Source organism: Anabrus simplex, chromosome 13, assembly GCF_040414725.1.
Source record: "Anabrus simplex isolate iqAnaSimp1 chromosome 13, ASM4041472v1, whole genome shotgun sequence".
NCBI classification, from domain to species: domain Eukaryota; kingdom Metazoa; phylum Arthropoda; class Insecta; order Orthoptera; family Tettigoniidae; genus Anabrus; species Anabrus simplex.
The window spans coordinates 87,094,389-87,110,394 of NC_090277.1; the positions used below are offsets into that span (position 1 = coordinate 87,094,389).

Sequence of the window (16,006 nt, forward strand, 5' to 3'; positions counted from 1 at the left end):
CACTTTTACAATTTAATACTCACAAGAGAGTATATTTGGGAAATAATTACGTGAAAATATGAGCAGATTTGCGTTTACAATTTAACTTTTTCATATGTAATTTCATTACGTTTTCAAGTTAACAAATTATTCATTTTACCACAGTGTGACATCTTATATGTTGTGAGGATAATTTTAATAATTAACAGAGCAGTATTTACAATATGTAAATTTTATTTGATTCCATGAATGCTCAGTGATCTTGAATATAATTGGAGAAAATGTAATACTTTCGGAACATGGCTACGAATATTCAGATATGTTTTAATTGGAATTTGAACATTAGTTATGAGAGAATGTTAGCATTTTTTTTTAAGCTTTCATTATTTATTTTTATTTGAGCCAGCGCTGACTCTAGTTTTTCAAATGATTAAATAATACAGAATGAATACTACCCAGATTTCACTATATCTATCATCGAATATTATTTCAGTCAATAAATAATCTTATATTTTTTTTTTTTTCTTTAGTAAGCGACTGTGTTTTAATTTCTGTTCGGGTAACGTCTAGTTGTAAGTTAGTCGATAAGTCTTCTAGATGTAAGCAATAGATATGTTCTACAAACGAAAAGTGATATCCCTTTGAAGTTATCGGTCACAGGTTCGTTCTTGTGCGTATAGATACTCCCGTGAAGCGTATCCCAGCGACCAATTTCTCTTTCGAAACCACGTAAAATATCATATATAAAATCACAGATTTTATGAGCGGAATTGGATACCCTGAGAAGAAATAGAGAGCCACCGGGATAACTTGGCACTGACCGCTACATGAGCGGGTGCAATATTTACATCACTAGATGGAGCAATAAATAACTTGCTGAGACAAATTGAGTGAAAAAAGGGTTAACATAAAACATAATTGAATCCAAAAAATGTGCTAAACCTAAGAAGAAAATAAAATAAAATAAAATAAAATAAAAGATAACAGGCGGAAACGAAATAATATGTGCTAATAGAGAGGTTGCGGACTTCTTAGACTAAAAAATTTTAGTCTGATTTATTTGATTTCATTTTATTTTATTTTATTTGATTAATTTATCAAACTAAAAACTGAAAACTAAAACTAAAAACTAAAAAATGTGAAGACTATCGTAATCACGACGACACGCACAGGAGATGCAGTCAATTGTGTACACAGTTTTATTTACAGCCAACCATGCAGAGTACGGGTAGCGTGCCTAACTCTTACCTGGAGGCCCCGGGTTCGATCCCTGGCCAGGTCAGGGATTTTTACCTGGACATGACGGCTGGTTCGAGGTCCACTCAGCCTACGTGATTAGAATTGAGGAGCTATCTGCCAGTGAGATGGCGGCCCCGGTCTAGAAAGCCAAGAATAATGGCCGAGAGGATTCGTCGTGCTCACCACACGACACTCCATAATCTGCAGGCCTTCGGGCTGAGCGGCGCTCACTTGGAGGAAAAGGCCCTTCAAGGACTGTAGTGCCATGGGGTTTGTTTGTAATTACAGTGAACGTATTATGCGCACACTTTTTAGTGATAGAGTTTTGTACTGGGTTTAGGATTAAGGAGGGAACTCTCCTGGTTCCGCTAATACTGCCAACTGAATGGAAATGAAATCTGAATTTAATCGATAATATGATCAATCGATATGAATTTTCTAAACCTTTATTATCTTAAGCCAACAACTGTGTCACACACACACACATATAACATTTCTCGATGAGAATCTTGTTCCTAGCATGAATTCTATAGTTTGGCTCTGCTGTGTAAACAACAGTACGAGTACGTAAAGTGTACACCAGATGTCGCACAGCGATGCATAAGCAATTCTTAGTTTGCGTTTCAAAAGTTGCCAGTACGAATCACGAAGATAACCAAGGTCGACCGATTCAGCACTAGGGTGTGCATCTATCACTAAAAGGTCCGTGTACTACGGTATTTACGCGAATAATACCCGCATATTTTTTTTTAAATTGAGGCACGAAATTGGGGTGCGGATTTCATTTGAGTCAATGTTGGCATTTTTTTTTAAAATCAGCCTTCCTAAAGTTAGGGTGCGGGGATTATTCGGTGGCGGGTATTATTTGCGTAAATACAGTATATTTCACTACTGTGGTGTTTAGTCAAATTTTTTATGGTTCTAATTTGTTCCCGGATTTTTAGTTTTCCCGTAATGCACTTTTTTCCGTGATCCCTCCAAATACAGAGAATTGAGGTTACACTTACTGTATAAAGAAGATATATGTTCAAAGATATTGTGATCACAGTCACAGGACTCCAGTTTTATGTGGAATACAAACTGTAGAAACGTGTGTACGACATCAAAGTTCAATGCATCTCCTAGACTTGCATTATGATTAATTATCAACTTCGATAATAAACTTATTATTTTCTTTAACACAGCGTAAAACACCCTGAAACTTATTAATAAATGAAGTACTTTATTGTAAATGAAAATCCACAGCCTGTTTCCGGTCATTCGACCGGGTCAGAAATGGAATGAATGAAGCCCTATAGTGTAAAACTTTCAAATTAATTTCTTAAAATTTGTCACCTTCTTCGCAATGCGCTGCAGTTCTTGGAAAAACTTTGGAGAAGCTTCGTTGTCGCCACCTTCAGACTGAATTGGTTCCACCACGATCCCTGCCACAGGAGAACCGCGCTTCTTGTACTTTTCAATGAGATCTTCAACCTGAAACAGGAAGTTGTAAAATTTGAAATATCCATGAAATTACTTTATATTTAGTATTAAATATAATTCTCTTTAATGTGTTCTCTGAATTATAAAAGATCTCCATAGCTAAATCTTCTGCTTAATTTTTATATTTTTTTTTTAACAGAAAAAAGGTGACACAAACTGCTAATGACAACAGATAAATTCAAGTATTAGGACCTATTGTCAGTACTGATGCCACCACAGACACTGATGTTACACACTGCATCAACATCATTTGGAGAAAATGGTATGTGCAAAGTGGACTCGTGCGACAGACAGCTCTATAAACTTGACTGTATTAATGGTCTATAATGGTCTGTATTGGCTTTTTACAGTAACAACCTCACTACACTCAAAAACAGGAGATGATATGATTTGTCATAATCAAGTCATTGTGATTTTGGTAAATACTTTTTTGCTGAAGAAGAGAATGTTTTCTCCAAACATGTACAATCTTACATTTCTTATATTCATTTCAATACATTGACAGTCATGAAAATAATTTTGTCAACAGCATTCTAAAGGTTACAGCAAACGTTTCAAACTTAAGTTCATGAAATGCCATTCTCTTCTTTTTTCATCGACTCAGAACAAAACTTCAAAATTTGAGGGATGGGTACACATTTCAAAAAACTCACCTCTGCAAGACACCTGCGATCCTCCGCTTCATTCTCTCGGACGTTTTCCTCCAGGGGGTACTTGTACACTGGGAATGAAGCCACGGGCCAGTCGAATGCTGGAACATCTATTTTATGGATGTGTTTGGAACGTGTTGTAGATAGCGCTCCCAGGGTGCGACCGTGAAATGCTCCTGCAAACCAAACACAAAGATGTACAGCAACACAACGTCATACTGACAAGGGGAACCTGCCAAGTGTAATGACCCAATCTGCCAGAAACTTCCCTCAGTGAAACAGAGGGGTCGAAATAAGCGAACACATGTTTCGGCTTATCCGTAGACACTCGATTGTTCCTGAGAAAATGACTGTCGAAGTTTCCGACTTGCTTTACATGCCTATTAGCGTGTAGCAAGATCAACCGACGCAGTGGCTTCGCACTTTTGTGCCCCGTGTTCAAATAATGATGATTTTTTATTTTGTTCTGTTTCATTTACAACAAACAATTCCTCTCCTAGAATAGTAAGATTCAACATTACATAACAGCAATTAAATCAGAGGCACTATAAGCTATAGAAACATTTAAGCTATTAAAGATTAAGGAATGAAAAATGAGAAAAATCTTAGAGCCAAGAGTTAAAAATGGAATTCATTGTCCTAAACCTAATTGTGAAATGCATCATCTTTCCAAAATCACAGATATGATGCAACTGCGACAAATCCAATTTACAGGGCATTTAGAAAGAATGGACTCTAGCAGACTCTCATAAAATGTACAAGTGGTATAAACTAATGGAGAAAGAGCAGAATGAAATCAGAATTATGCTCCAAAAATTAGAATTTGATGAAGAAGAAAGGAACCTACACGAGGTAAATAGTTGGGAGGAACAGAAACTTGCGTAGTCCTTAATCTTATCAGTGTGAAGTGCCGAACAGTGCTCGTCACGTAGCGAGCATCGCATGTGGTGGAGAGATAAGCACAACAATAAGCTGATTACCTTCCTCATTATCATATATGATTTATAGAAAACCCACACATACAGCTAATACCATAAAACAAGCCTCCCTTCATCCACAGACGCATAAACACGCCTCGTACAACAGTATGGTTAACCGTGCTTTCAAAATTCCGCTATCAAAGGATAACTTAAATAACTAAACACCATCCACTCCATTACCAAGTTTAATGGTTATAATAGATATTTTACTGAACGAATTATTAACAAATTTTAAACACCATCCTAATACAACACTCTTAAAATATAATCCTAAACCAGCTGCTTACTCCACATTCACATGCAATATAAATGCCTACAGTAGCGCTAATGTCTTCAAAAAAAACAACACAATCATTTCTTTTTGTACCAATAACAGAAACCTTGAAATACAAGGGCGAGTCAAATAAGTCGCAAAACTAAAAATGAGGCAAAAATAATCCAAGTAACTTTTTTTTTTTGCTAGCGGCTTTACGTCGCACCAACACAGATAGGTCTTATGGCGACGATGGGATAGGAAAGGCCTAGGAGTTGGAAGGAAGCGGCCGTGGCCTTAATTAAGGTACAGCCCCAGCATTTGCCTGGTGTGAAAATGGGAAACCACGGAAAACCATCTTCAGGACTGCCGATAGTGGGATTCGAACCTACTATCTCCCAGATGCAAGCTCACAGCCGCGAAGTAACATTCTGACATTTATTTCACTTTTCCACATATTCACCCTGTACATTCAGGCACTTATCCCATCTCTTCACAATTCCTTGAAAGCCAGCAGCAAAGAAGTCCTTTGGTTGCTGTCACAGCCAACGTGTAACCTCATAGATTACAGCATCATCTGTATCAAAATAACAGCCACCCAAATGATTTTTTAGGGGCCCAAAAAGATGAAAATCACTGGGGGCTACGGGTTAGTTGATCCACACGCCGCAATGTGGTTTCAGTCGACACCTCCGCAGGACGACAAGGACGCTCCCAATCTCTGATGCTTTTCCTTCCATCGTTGAACTTCTGGATCCAACTGAACGCAGCTTTCCGTGAGAAACAGTTGTCACCATAGATGGGAGCATTTTGTGATGCACTTCTTCTGTGGACAGTTCTTTGGCCCACAAAAAACGCACAACTGCACGCTGGTCTTCTCGTGTACAGTCATGCAACACATGTGCCATCGTGCACTAACAACCTCTGACTGACCGAGTACCTGTGAGATGAAAAATTCTAAATTCCCATGGAGGGAATTAGATATTTTTTCACCAATAGAGCATGTCAAAAACATATCAGATGTAAGGCTTTTCAGGCGTTTGCTCTTAACCAGCGTTTCGTCTTAGGTCTGACACTAGACTCGTCAGGTCAGAGTGGGATGTGTCAGACCCTACCCACTGACGCTGGGTGTATGCAGGTGAGCTTATCACCTGATATGTTTTTGACATGCTCTATTGGTGAAAAATATCTAATTCCCTCCACGGGAATTTAGAATTTTCCAATCGGAATTGCTAGGCGGGCAATAATTCCATTGTGGAGATTTATCTCCAGTATGCAGTTATCAGACTGTGCCTCATATATAGGCTTCTGATAAGCTCACCTGCATACACCCAGCATCGGTGGGTAGGGTCTGACACATCCCACTCTGACGAGTCTAGTGTCAGACCTAAGACGAAACACTGGTTAATAGAGCAAACGCCTGAAAAGCCTTACATCTGATATGTGTTTGTGCCTGTGAGATGTCGTACGACAAGCACACATATGCTGCCATCTGCTGGCAAAACTTGCACGTGTAATTTCAAATGGTATTAGGCACGCACGTTTGTGACTTATTTATTGACTCACCTTCATATTACATACTCCAACTCTTTAAATAAAACCAGTGTCTTTTCTAAGTCAGGCGTATACAGTTTCAAATGCAACAACTGCAACTCTTCTTACATAGCTCAAACTGGTTGTAACTTCAAAATTAGGTACACTGAATACGTTAATGCAATAAAATACAACAGATTTTCGGCAGTCGGACAACATATACACGACAGAAAACATTTTTACTACAATAGACCAGGATGTAGGATGCTATTGTTTTGTCACCTATTCAATACATATAAATTTTACAATTTAGGAATTTATTATTGATTCCACTTGAGACATGTTCAATTGGACAATGTAATTACTGTATAGTTACCAACCATTGACAATTTTTGGTTACAAGCATTGACGCCGGGCACTACACCCTTTCTCCCTTGATTGTTATAATGTAAATATTTTTAAAACTTTATATTTTCCTATGATTGCGTCAACTGTTCTCCAGAGCACCACTGCCGAACTCTACCATTTTAATTTTACGCATTGGTGCTGACTTCTTATTCTATAAACCTATATGTTCAACCATCACTATTGTACAACTGTTTCTCATACTTAATTTTTGTAATGTGTATTAATAATATGTATTAATTTGTGCATGTCGACTACTAACCAGGTACCTGATTTTTGCCTTGAGATAATTTGACTGATGATGCCCTCAATGAAGGGCGAAACATGTCTCAAGTGGAATCAATAATAAATTCCTAAATTGTAAAATTTATATGTATTGAATAGGTGACAAAACAAACCTTTTAGCATCCTACATTCAGTATCTTCAATACGGATAACAATGATTTTTATCAATAGACCAGGATATCGAAATTCTCAGCACTCTTCATAAAGGCCTCTCCTAGACATCACTGAAAATTTTTTTATACACCTTGACCAGTTTTTCAATCCAAACCTTAACCTGAATGATATTTCTGAGAAGCCCTTTTCAATTTTCTCACCTCCATTTTAACTAACCTCAAGTCTACAAGTAAGCGATCAATCTTTCAAAATTTACACAATACCCTCTCATACTACTTGCCCCTTCCACAATGCCCCCATGATCCTACTTAGACATCCCCCACCCCCTTTTTCCTCTCCCTCCCACCCTCTAATAAGCACTCATTGTTCCCCACCCTTTTCTCTATTTATCGTCTCCCATACATTCATCAATCACCGCGGCAAGCTGTCTGAGTTGAGCCTCATATTGTAATTATTTTAAATTTTCTTTATATTTTTAAAATATTTTTTATTTGGTTTTATTCTTTTTTAATGATTCAAATTCTTTTTAAGATTTATATATCCGCTTTGAACTGTATTCCTAAGACTTCAATTACATCGCTTTCCACTCTTCGGACAAAAAAAAAATGCCTACAAGCAACAATCACATCATTTGACGCCCTAGCTCGCAAAAGTTATTCGTGGCATATGAATCCAATGACTAGCTCAGCTCGCGGCGATGTACTGCTGTATATCAATACATGTAGTTCAGTTACTAACTCACAGATGCCACTTGTATGCATTCTGAGCTGAAGTTTAGACATGTGGCTTTGGTTATTTCCCACGCTCCAGATTATCACACACTTCTGGAACAAGAGACAAAAGAATCTTTGTTCATATTATTTCGCTCACGTCAGTTGCAATCATGGCGTCAAGCAGATGTGTTGGTGTTCATGAAGATGGAATACGAAAGCTAACAGATAGTGTTTTAGAGAGCGATTATGAAGACAGTGATGTCTGTGACGACTAAATAGACCCTGAAGGCCTTTAGTTCGAGTTTGAGTGATGAGTGTAATAGTGCTGATGATATGGAAAGTTATACAAATGACGACGGTGGGCCGAGTCCTTCAAAACGAGTTTGTTCCTCGGTGCAGACTAACTTGAATGACTGGAACTGTTAGTGAATACAGCAGGGTTAGTGATAACTTACTGAAAAAGTTTGATACGCACCCACTATCTGAACTCGCAGATTTTTGTGAATGCATGAACCCTTTTTTTGACAAAATATCTGGTGTTTTGAAGTGTACCACACTCAGCAGACGTACTAGAAAAGTGGCATTGGTAAGCTTATTCCATCTTTATTATGCATGCAAATTTTCAGAAAGGAATCTTTACTGGTTGGTTTTGTATGATTTTTTAAATAATACTGTGCAGACGACTGCCGTAGTTGCGGGATTTAAGTGTGTTATCTCAGTGAACTGCTATGGTATTTAAACAGGATGCAAATGGGTTGAAATGAAATGGCGTATGGCTTTTAGCGTCAGGAGTGTCCGAGGACATGTTCAGCTCGCCAGGTGCAGATCTTTCGATTTGACGCCCGTAGGCGACCTACGCGTCGTGATGAGGATGAAACGATGATGAAGTCAACACATACATCCAGCCCCTGTACCAGAGAAATTAACCAATGATGGTTAAAATTCCCAACCCTGCCGAGAATTGAACCCGGGACCCCTGTGGCCAAAGGCCAGAAAGCTAACCATTTAGCCATGGAGCTGGATGCGAATGGGTTAATGCAATGTCTTATGTGAATGCAGCACAAGATTGTACAAGACCTGCTTATGAACTTCAACTGGAATTGTTTCGGCATGAAATAGTGTTGATCTTTTTATCTTTTGACTGTGATCATTGCATTGTGTGTTTTTAGAACTTTATGATTTAATTTTTGCTCTGCTTTGCTTACTGGCCGATGATGACACTTCAAATGTGTTGAAACCGGTCGCAAATGAACAGGTTGAAACTTATATTTGGTTCAACTAACAGAGTATTGAAAAGGTGGATCCTTCCTTCTATTTAATATTGTATAAAATGGGAACATAATTTAATGAAAATTGGTATGTAAATTCTGGGAACACGGTGCTACAGTGTAGGATATAAATTTTTAGTCATGCTGGATGAAATGGTAGTTTAGAGTAAAGTGCCTAAATTTTTATTTTTTAAATACCAGTACCTCCGTAACAGAAGTTACAGAGAACACAAATTCCAATCATTTACGTCTTACAGAGTTTTACTGTGTTATGATAATAGAATAATGAATTTAGACTTCTGTTACTTAGTCTATATCAATGCCAAGCATTGTTAACATGGAAACATGGTTTAATAGTGTTAACTGGTGATTGTTTTCATCATGATCGTCTTTAAAGCTGCGTTTACACTAGCGAAACTCCCTCGCGAAAGTCGCTCGGGTAAAATTTTGTACTACCCAAAACAGAGCGCAATTCAGAGCGAAAAATAGCGTGAGTTGGGCGAGCCACCTTCAACAAGCCTGAACGCTTCTGTTCTTGTTTTGCAGCCAACATGGAAACTTGCTTTGTCCCTCCAGCTGCTGCAGCCGCGTTTTCCATCATATCAATGTCATTTTTTATTTTAAAAATGGGAAGAAGAAAAATCGGCGCCCTCGACGATGGTGGAGCAAACAATTCTTCCTTGGAAGAAGCCAATATGGAAACAGCCTTATGAGAGGAAAAGTACAGGAACCCATTGATGATACAATTAAGAACTTCGTCTGCACGAGTACCCAAGATTTTGAACAACTTGTTTCACTGATCAGTCAAAAAGTTGAAAAACAAGACAACATTCAGAGAAGCAGTAACAGTGAGAAAGGTTGGCTGTCACACTGCATTTCTTAGAAACTGGTGATTTGTACACAAGTATTCAGTATTTATTTAAAATATCGAAGTGCACAATATCAAAAATCGTCCCAGAAGTTTGTGATGCGTTGATTGAAACACTTCAGGATTATGTGAAGGTAAGGATAATAATTAATCACATTTAAAACAGTAAATCGACTTGGTATTATATATGTATTTTTAAAAAGTCAAATGAAAAAATAGGAATGCTAATAATTAAAAATCACAATATTAATTCAATTTAGAAATACATTTCATATCCAAACCGCACCCTTTTAAAAAATAGCGTTTGATATATTTGTTAATTGTTGTGGATCAATACAAAGAAAAAAAATCCGCAGCCTGTTTCCAGTCATTGAACCGGGTCAGGAATGGAAAGAAGGAGCCCCCATCTAGCGGCGAGGATAGGAAATGTGCCGGCTGCCGAAGCCGGTCGCACTCCGCTGGGGCAATGATAAATGACTGACAGATGAAACGAAATGTTAATGGAGAGTGTTGCTGGAATGAAAGATGACAGGGAAAACCGGAGTACCCGGAGAAATACCTGTCCCACCTCCGCTTTGTCGAGCACAAATCTCACGTGGAGTGAGCAAGATTTGAACCACAGTATCCAGCGGTGAGAGGCCGACGCGCTGCTGCCTGAGCCACGGAGGCTTCATGGATGAATACAAAAAAAAGGGGTGAAAATGTAAAATAAAGATAAAATAATGGAAGAAAAAATAAATCACAAACCAAGTAAAATTAGTCACAAGCGCAATAGCCCATCTAAATATGACGAATCCAAATGTTCAGGGCCTTTTCCTTCTGAATGTGGTGTTGTCTGCCCACTAGTGGAAGTTCTTCACAATGACCCAAGAATGCTTCAAAATAAGTACCGGTAGGCTCAAAAAAGGTAATGAAATGACACAATTTTGCATTATAAACCAATATTAATTCAATTTAGAAATACATTTCATATCCAAACTGCACCCATTTAAAAAATAGCATTTGATATATTTGTTAATTCTTGTGGATCAATACCTGATCCAGTGACTCTGCTCTTATTTTCTTTCAATCTTTCACTTCGATATGATCCCAGTAGCACTTTCATCTTCGCTTTCACTGTAGAGATAGGAAAGTTTAGTTGAGAACCAATTTCCTTCCACGCATCTTCTCTCTTATTGAGATTGAAATAGTTTTTGTTTTCCGGAATCCACATAAAATCTCTATTTTTGTAGAGCTCGATGAGCTGCAAGCACTGTTCTTGATTCATCCCTCGCACGACTACGGGGACCACGTTTACACCGAGAGAAATTCGATGAGCGAAACCCTTTGATGCGCGGACAAAAACCGACTGATCTCTGGCTCGCAGCGAGGGCCCTCACTCCGCAATTACTCAGGGGTGAGGGAGCGTCTACACTAGGCGAAATAATTTCGCGAGGGAATTGCGCTTAGTGTAAACGGAGCTTTAGGTGTAAAACCACCATCTGTATCGACAAGGAAAAATGTGAATTTGATTATAAAAAATTATAAAAATCATAACGGAACGATCGCTGAAGAATAAGACAAGAGGGAGTCCTTCCTTCTTTAATGACTCCCTTTACATTAAATGCTCTAATATCCCAGAGTTGGAAGAAAACTAAATGTGAAGGCCTACAGTATCGAAAGAACTGATCAACAATAACATTACGTTGATCATTGTCGTGATGTGATTTGTCTCTTCTGCTGCCACTCATCTCCGATAGATGGGATTACTGCTGCATCCCGAGTAGAACAGTCTGCCTGATTATTGGCGGAAAGAAGTTGGGGAGTTAGATAACTCTGCATATTCCATATCGTTGCACACCGTCAACGACCGGTACTGCAGCTAGTCAGAATTATAGTCCAAAGAGGGCGATTTGAGGAAGGACAGGAAACTACACAAGATAAACAGTCTGAAGAACAGAAACTTGCACAATCTTTAAGGATGAAGAACTAATGGGCAAGAAAGAATGCCAAAAAGAAAATGTTGTGTAAGCTTGGCCCTAGATGACCGAAGAAGAAGAAGAATACATTTTTGAGCTAGTCCATAGAAAATTCCACTTATCCAGCACTAGCCCGGTCCTGTTACTGCTAGACAGAAATTCTGCTGTGGTTTCAATGTTGTTCGCTACCCAGATTAAAAACAATTCGTTAATGGCGACATCAGTGTTTGATGTGACATGAAGAAAAGTACAAAATAGAGTACCCCACTGGAATCTTACCTTTGAAAGAGAGCAAAGAAAGGGAAGGAGACCCTGGTGGCATGTTCAACATACAAGACTCCATCTCGTCTGGGGTGAAAGTCATCTCCTTGCCTCGCTTGGTGCGCTGGTACCAGATGAAGATGTTCTTGAAGGCGTTCTCGTTGGAACAAGAGCCGCACATCATGGTGTTGAGACATGGCATGCCAGGAGGAGCCACCTGCATGATAACCAAGCCATGTAAACTCAATAATTCTTCACTTTCTAAATGTAAGAAACTGAATACTTGAAACAAAATCCATTACAAAGAAACTCTCAATCACCACAAGCAGTGTCCAGACAGATGCGGGGAGAACAGGTCTACGACAAGGAAATGTGTTTTTTTTATTACCTCAACCATATTGGTTAAATATTTATAATTGGTTTGTATTGACTACAATCTTATTATACTCTTACATACATTCCCACTCATACGTCAGCCCGCAAGAACTACAGAACACCTGGGTCGAATGTTTACTCATTAGGAGCAATATCGGATGTTGTGCGCATGCTCAACCCTGCTGGTCCCGCATGTCCTTTTCCCCGCTCGGCAATCTCTATGCGCAGCTATAGTAAATGAGGAACAGAGGTGACAGACTGAAGATAACCCATACACCGTATTTCCTCACCTATCACACACCATACCCATGCCTTAATTTCGAACTATTATCACGGAAAATCCTTCACGGGACCAGCCAGCAAGTGCTACATTTTAGTTGTCGATAAAATCCACATATCTATACAAACTGGGCCTTGGGCCTCGCTACTCTCTCCCCTTGTCCTAGATTTCTCAACGCCCCTCCAGCTTCTGAGCTCCGCATCCCACACGACAGAGTGTAGTTTGTAATTACCAAGCGTCCGGTACACAAGTAAGAGTGAAAATGAACAACAGAACAAGTTTTATGCAATCCTTCAAGTTGAATGTGTTACAATATGCTGTAGGAAATGGAGTGAGAGTGGCGAGTCGTAAATACGAAGTGCAACCATATAAGAGTCGTTATTCACATTCCTAACCAGATAGAGAACCGACTGGGAGCAAAAAAATCCCATCTAACTCCTACAGTGTGAAGAAAGGAAAACATAAAAATGAGGACATTTAAAATTCTCAAGCTGGTTAGGAAAGCAAGACAACAATGCTGCAAATCGTGAAATTATGCAGTTTAATGTGCGTGAAATTGAACTAGGTCCTGGTACTGTGGGGAAGGATTTTTAAGTAAGCAGACTGGAAAGCTTTTAAGTTTATATGTAAGCAGAGGTTGGTCAGAAAACTTAATGCACCAAAATGGACTAAGTTTGCAGAGAAGATTATCACTATGCCAGTGCTTTCCATCAGATTATAATGATAAAGTGACTGCATTTCACCGCTTTGTCACGAAATTTTGTTGTATGTATGCCATTCTACACATAACCTAACCATCAATTATTATTGTTAATATATTTTAATTATCTTTTATTAAATGCTAAGTACAACTATACCCAGTAAATATGTATTGCATCTTTGTATAACCTCAAAATCTGTGTAGTCAAAAACTGTAGAAAACTCTATAATATTTGTTGGGTATAATCCACTACCATTCTGTTACATATGGAGGTTTATGGAAACCAACAGTAATGATTTATTAACCAGATACATGTGGAAACATTAGGAATTTTGTAGACATGTCCATTTGTGTTCATGAACAGTAATCAAACATTCAAATTTGATCTACTCCAATCGAGAGGCCAGTCAATCGATTGTCCTTTGTATGTTCAGATGTGTTCCATTTTGAGAGTTGCAAGAACATTTCCAGAAGTCTATATTTCTAGACTGTTTGTCAAACAGTCGGCTGACAGGCCGAGTCAATCAGATCATAATGCTTGTTGTTTAAAGGGGCCTAACATCTAGGTCATCGGCCCCTAATGGTACAAAATGAGACGAAATGTAACTACAATAAAAACTCCAAAATCATCCACTGACCCAAATTCAAAACATGATGACGAAGAATGAATGGATGAATATGAATTTAAAACAATCAGAGGATCCTACCCGTAATGCCACACATTCCCAGAAACTAGCATTAAACAATAGTATTACTGACAAAGCACAATCCTGAATCAAGCATGCATGTAGTCTAAAGGGGTCCAAAATCCAGGTCATCGGCCCCACATAATGGTACTTATCGCTAGTAAAGTAGAACCATGGTATTTGTCATGTTGCGGTACTAATCAAAAGTAGCGTAGACTCGCAGTATTCCACACATTATGGTACTACTCACAGATAATGTAATGCGCACATGTAACACAGACCTATGGTATTCCTCACAATGCGGCACCGTTTACAGGCAACGTAAACCTACGTTGTTCCTCACATAGGTGTACTAATCACAGGGACTCTTAATATCCCATGGTGTTTCTCACATAACAGTACTAATTACAGGCAATGTAAGCCTGTGGTGTTACATATGGAGGTTTATGGAAACTTACAGTAATGATTTTTTATCCAGATACATGTGGAAACATTAGGAATTTTGTAGACATGTCCATTTGTGTTCGTAAACAGTAATCAAACAGAACAGATTTGTATTGTATTGAACAGGTGAATCTATAAATATTATAATATTTGTGATATATGTCATCTTCAATATGGAACCAAAATGAGAAGAGTTGCTTGTAATTTAAAGTTAAAAACTTCATCACTGATTCGTATTGAACTAATAATTGCAATGCTAAAAAAAGAAAGATGTTCCACCTATTCAATACAATAATATTGAATTATACTGCATCAACAATATTATTGTATTGAATAGGCGGAACAACTACCTCTCTTTAGCATTGTAGTTACTTGTAACCCGTGGTGTTCCCGGTGTGATGGTACTAATTACAAGTAGTCTTGTGGTTCTAATTCGATCATCCCTTGGTCGCCCTATTAGTCACCTCTTACGACAGGCAGGAGATACCGTGGGTGTATTCTTCGTCTACGTCCCCCACCCACAGGGGGTTGTGTATTTGGTCCACAAGAGCTATTTTATTTCGCTCAAGTCCACTGGCAAGCCAGTTAGGACCCCCCTATCCGCCACCTGAGACGACACCACGTGGGAGTATCACCTCTCCCGTTGCTACACCAGCGTAGTAGGTTCGTGGAGAGTTAGTCATTTGGACTCCACGAAGTCAGTCAGCCAGACAGAGACAGTGCATTAAGAGAATGTAGAGTGTGGGTTAGAGTGAAATGATATCTACATTTGTCAAAATCAACTTGAGTGAGAAGGTAGTCGGCCTTGCCTTGTGATGGCAAAGTGAATAACCAGTATACGGACTTGTTGATATCTGTACTTCACAGAATCAATAGTAAATTGCTTCAGTGCGTTTCTCTTAATAGTGTAGTGGTGAGTATAACTGTGTGTTGTTAAGGAATAGACGTAGCGATAATGAAGTGGTTTTATGTAAGGATGTGAACGTATCTCATGTGATATTTATTTACACCAAAATAAAATTACATCAAGAACGATAATTTTGGACATTGCAATGCTGCACGGCCTTGCACTCCACAGGGTGCTGTGCAGCTGCGGAGCAAGCACTGTGTTTAGTATGTGACTCAGTTGTGGTAATGCAGGGGGTGGCCGATACAAAACTGATTAAATTTTCTAATATCACTTTTTGCATAAATTTAAGAATAGATTTAAATAACAATTTCAAGTGTTCATTTAAAGATGCAAGATGTTCCTTATTCTGCTTTCAAATGATGCCAACCTGAACTGTGAAATTTTGACCTATTACACCCTCCCTAATTTTTTAAATTGAAAACTGAATGCTAATTGAATAAATACGGTATGTTCCAAGATGTCAGAGAGGGGAAATGATAATTATGATTCCTTATAAAAATACTTACACTCATCAGAACAGACTTCAGCTTCTTGGGCCAATCAGCTCCGGGGAAGACTCCCAAAGCAGGACGATTAACGACACTTTTCTAAAACAAATGAGACACGTTTTACAGTACGTTATA

General features: G+C 38.6%; 1 protein-coding gene across 1 annotated transcript in view; it reads right to left on the reverse strand.

Annotated features, from left to right (window-relative positions):
- Positions 1 to 16,006, reverse strand: part of Gabat (4-aminobutyrate aminotransferase) — a 71,011-nt gene that overhangs the window by 29,889 nt on the left and 25,116 nt on the right. Inside the window, exons 4-7 of the mRNA XM_068230115.1 lie at positions 15,890 to 15,970; positions 12,007 to 12,205; positions 3,354 to 3,526; positions 2,554 to 2,691 (exon numbers count right to left, since the gene is read on the reverse strand). Coding sequence (XP_068086216.1) covers positions 2,554 to 2,691; positions 3,354 to 3,526; positions 12,007 to 12,205; positions 15,890 to 15,970 — 591 coding nt within the window. The remainder of the gene's footprint in view (positions 1 to 2,553; positions 2,692 to 3,353; positions 3,527 to 12,006; positions 12,206 to 15,889; positions 15,971 to 16,006) is intronic.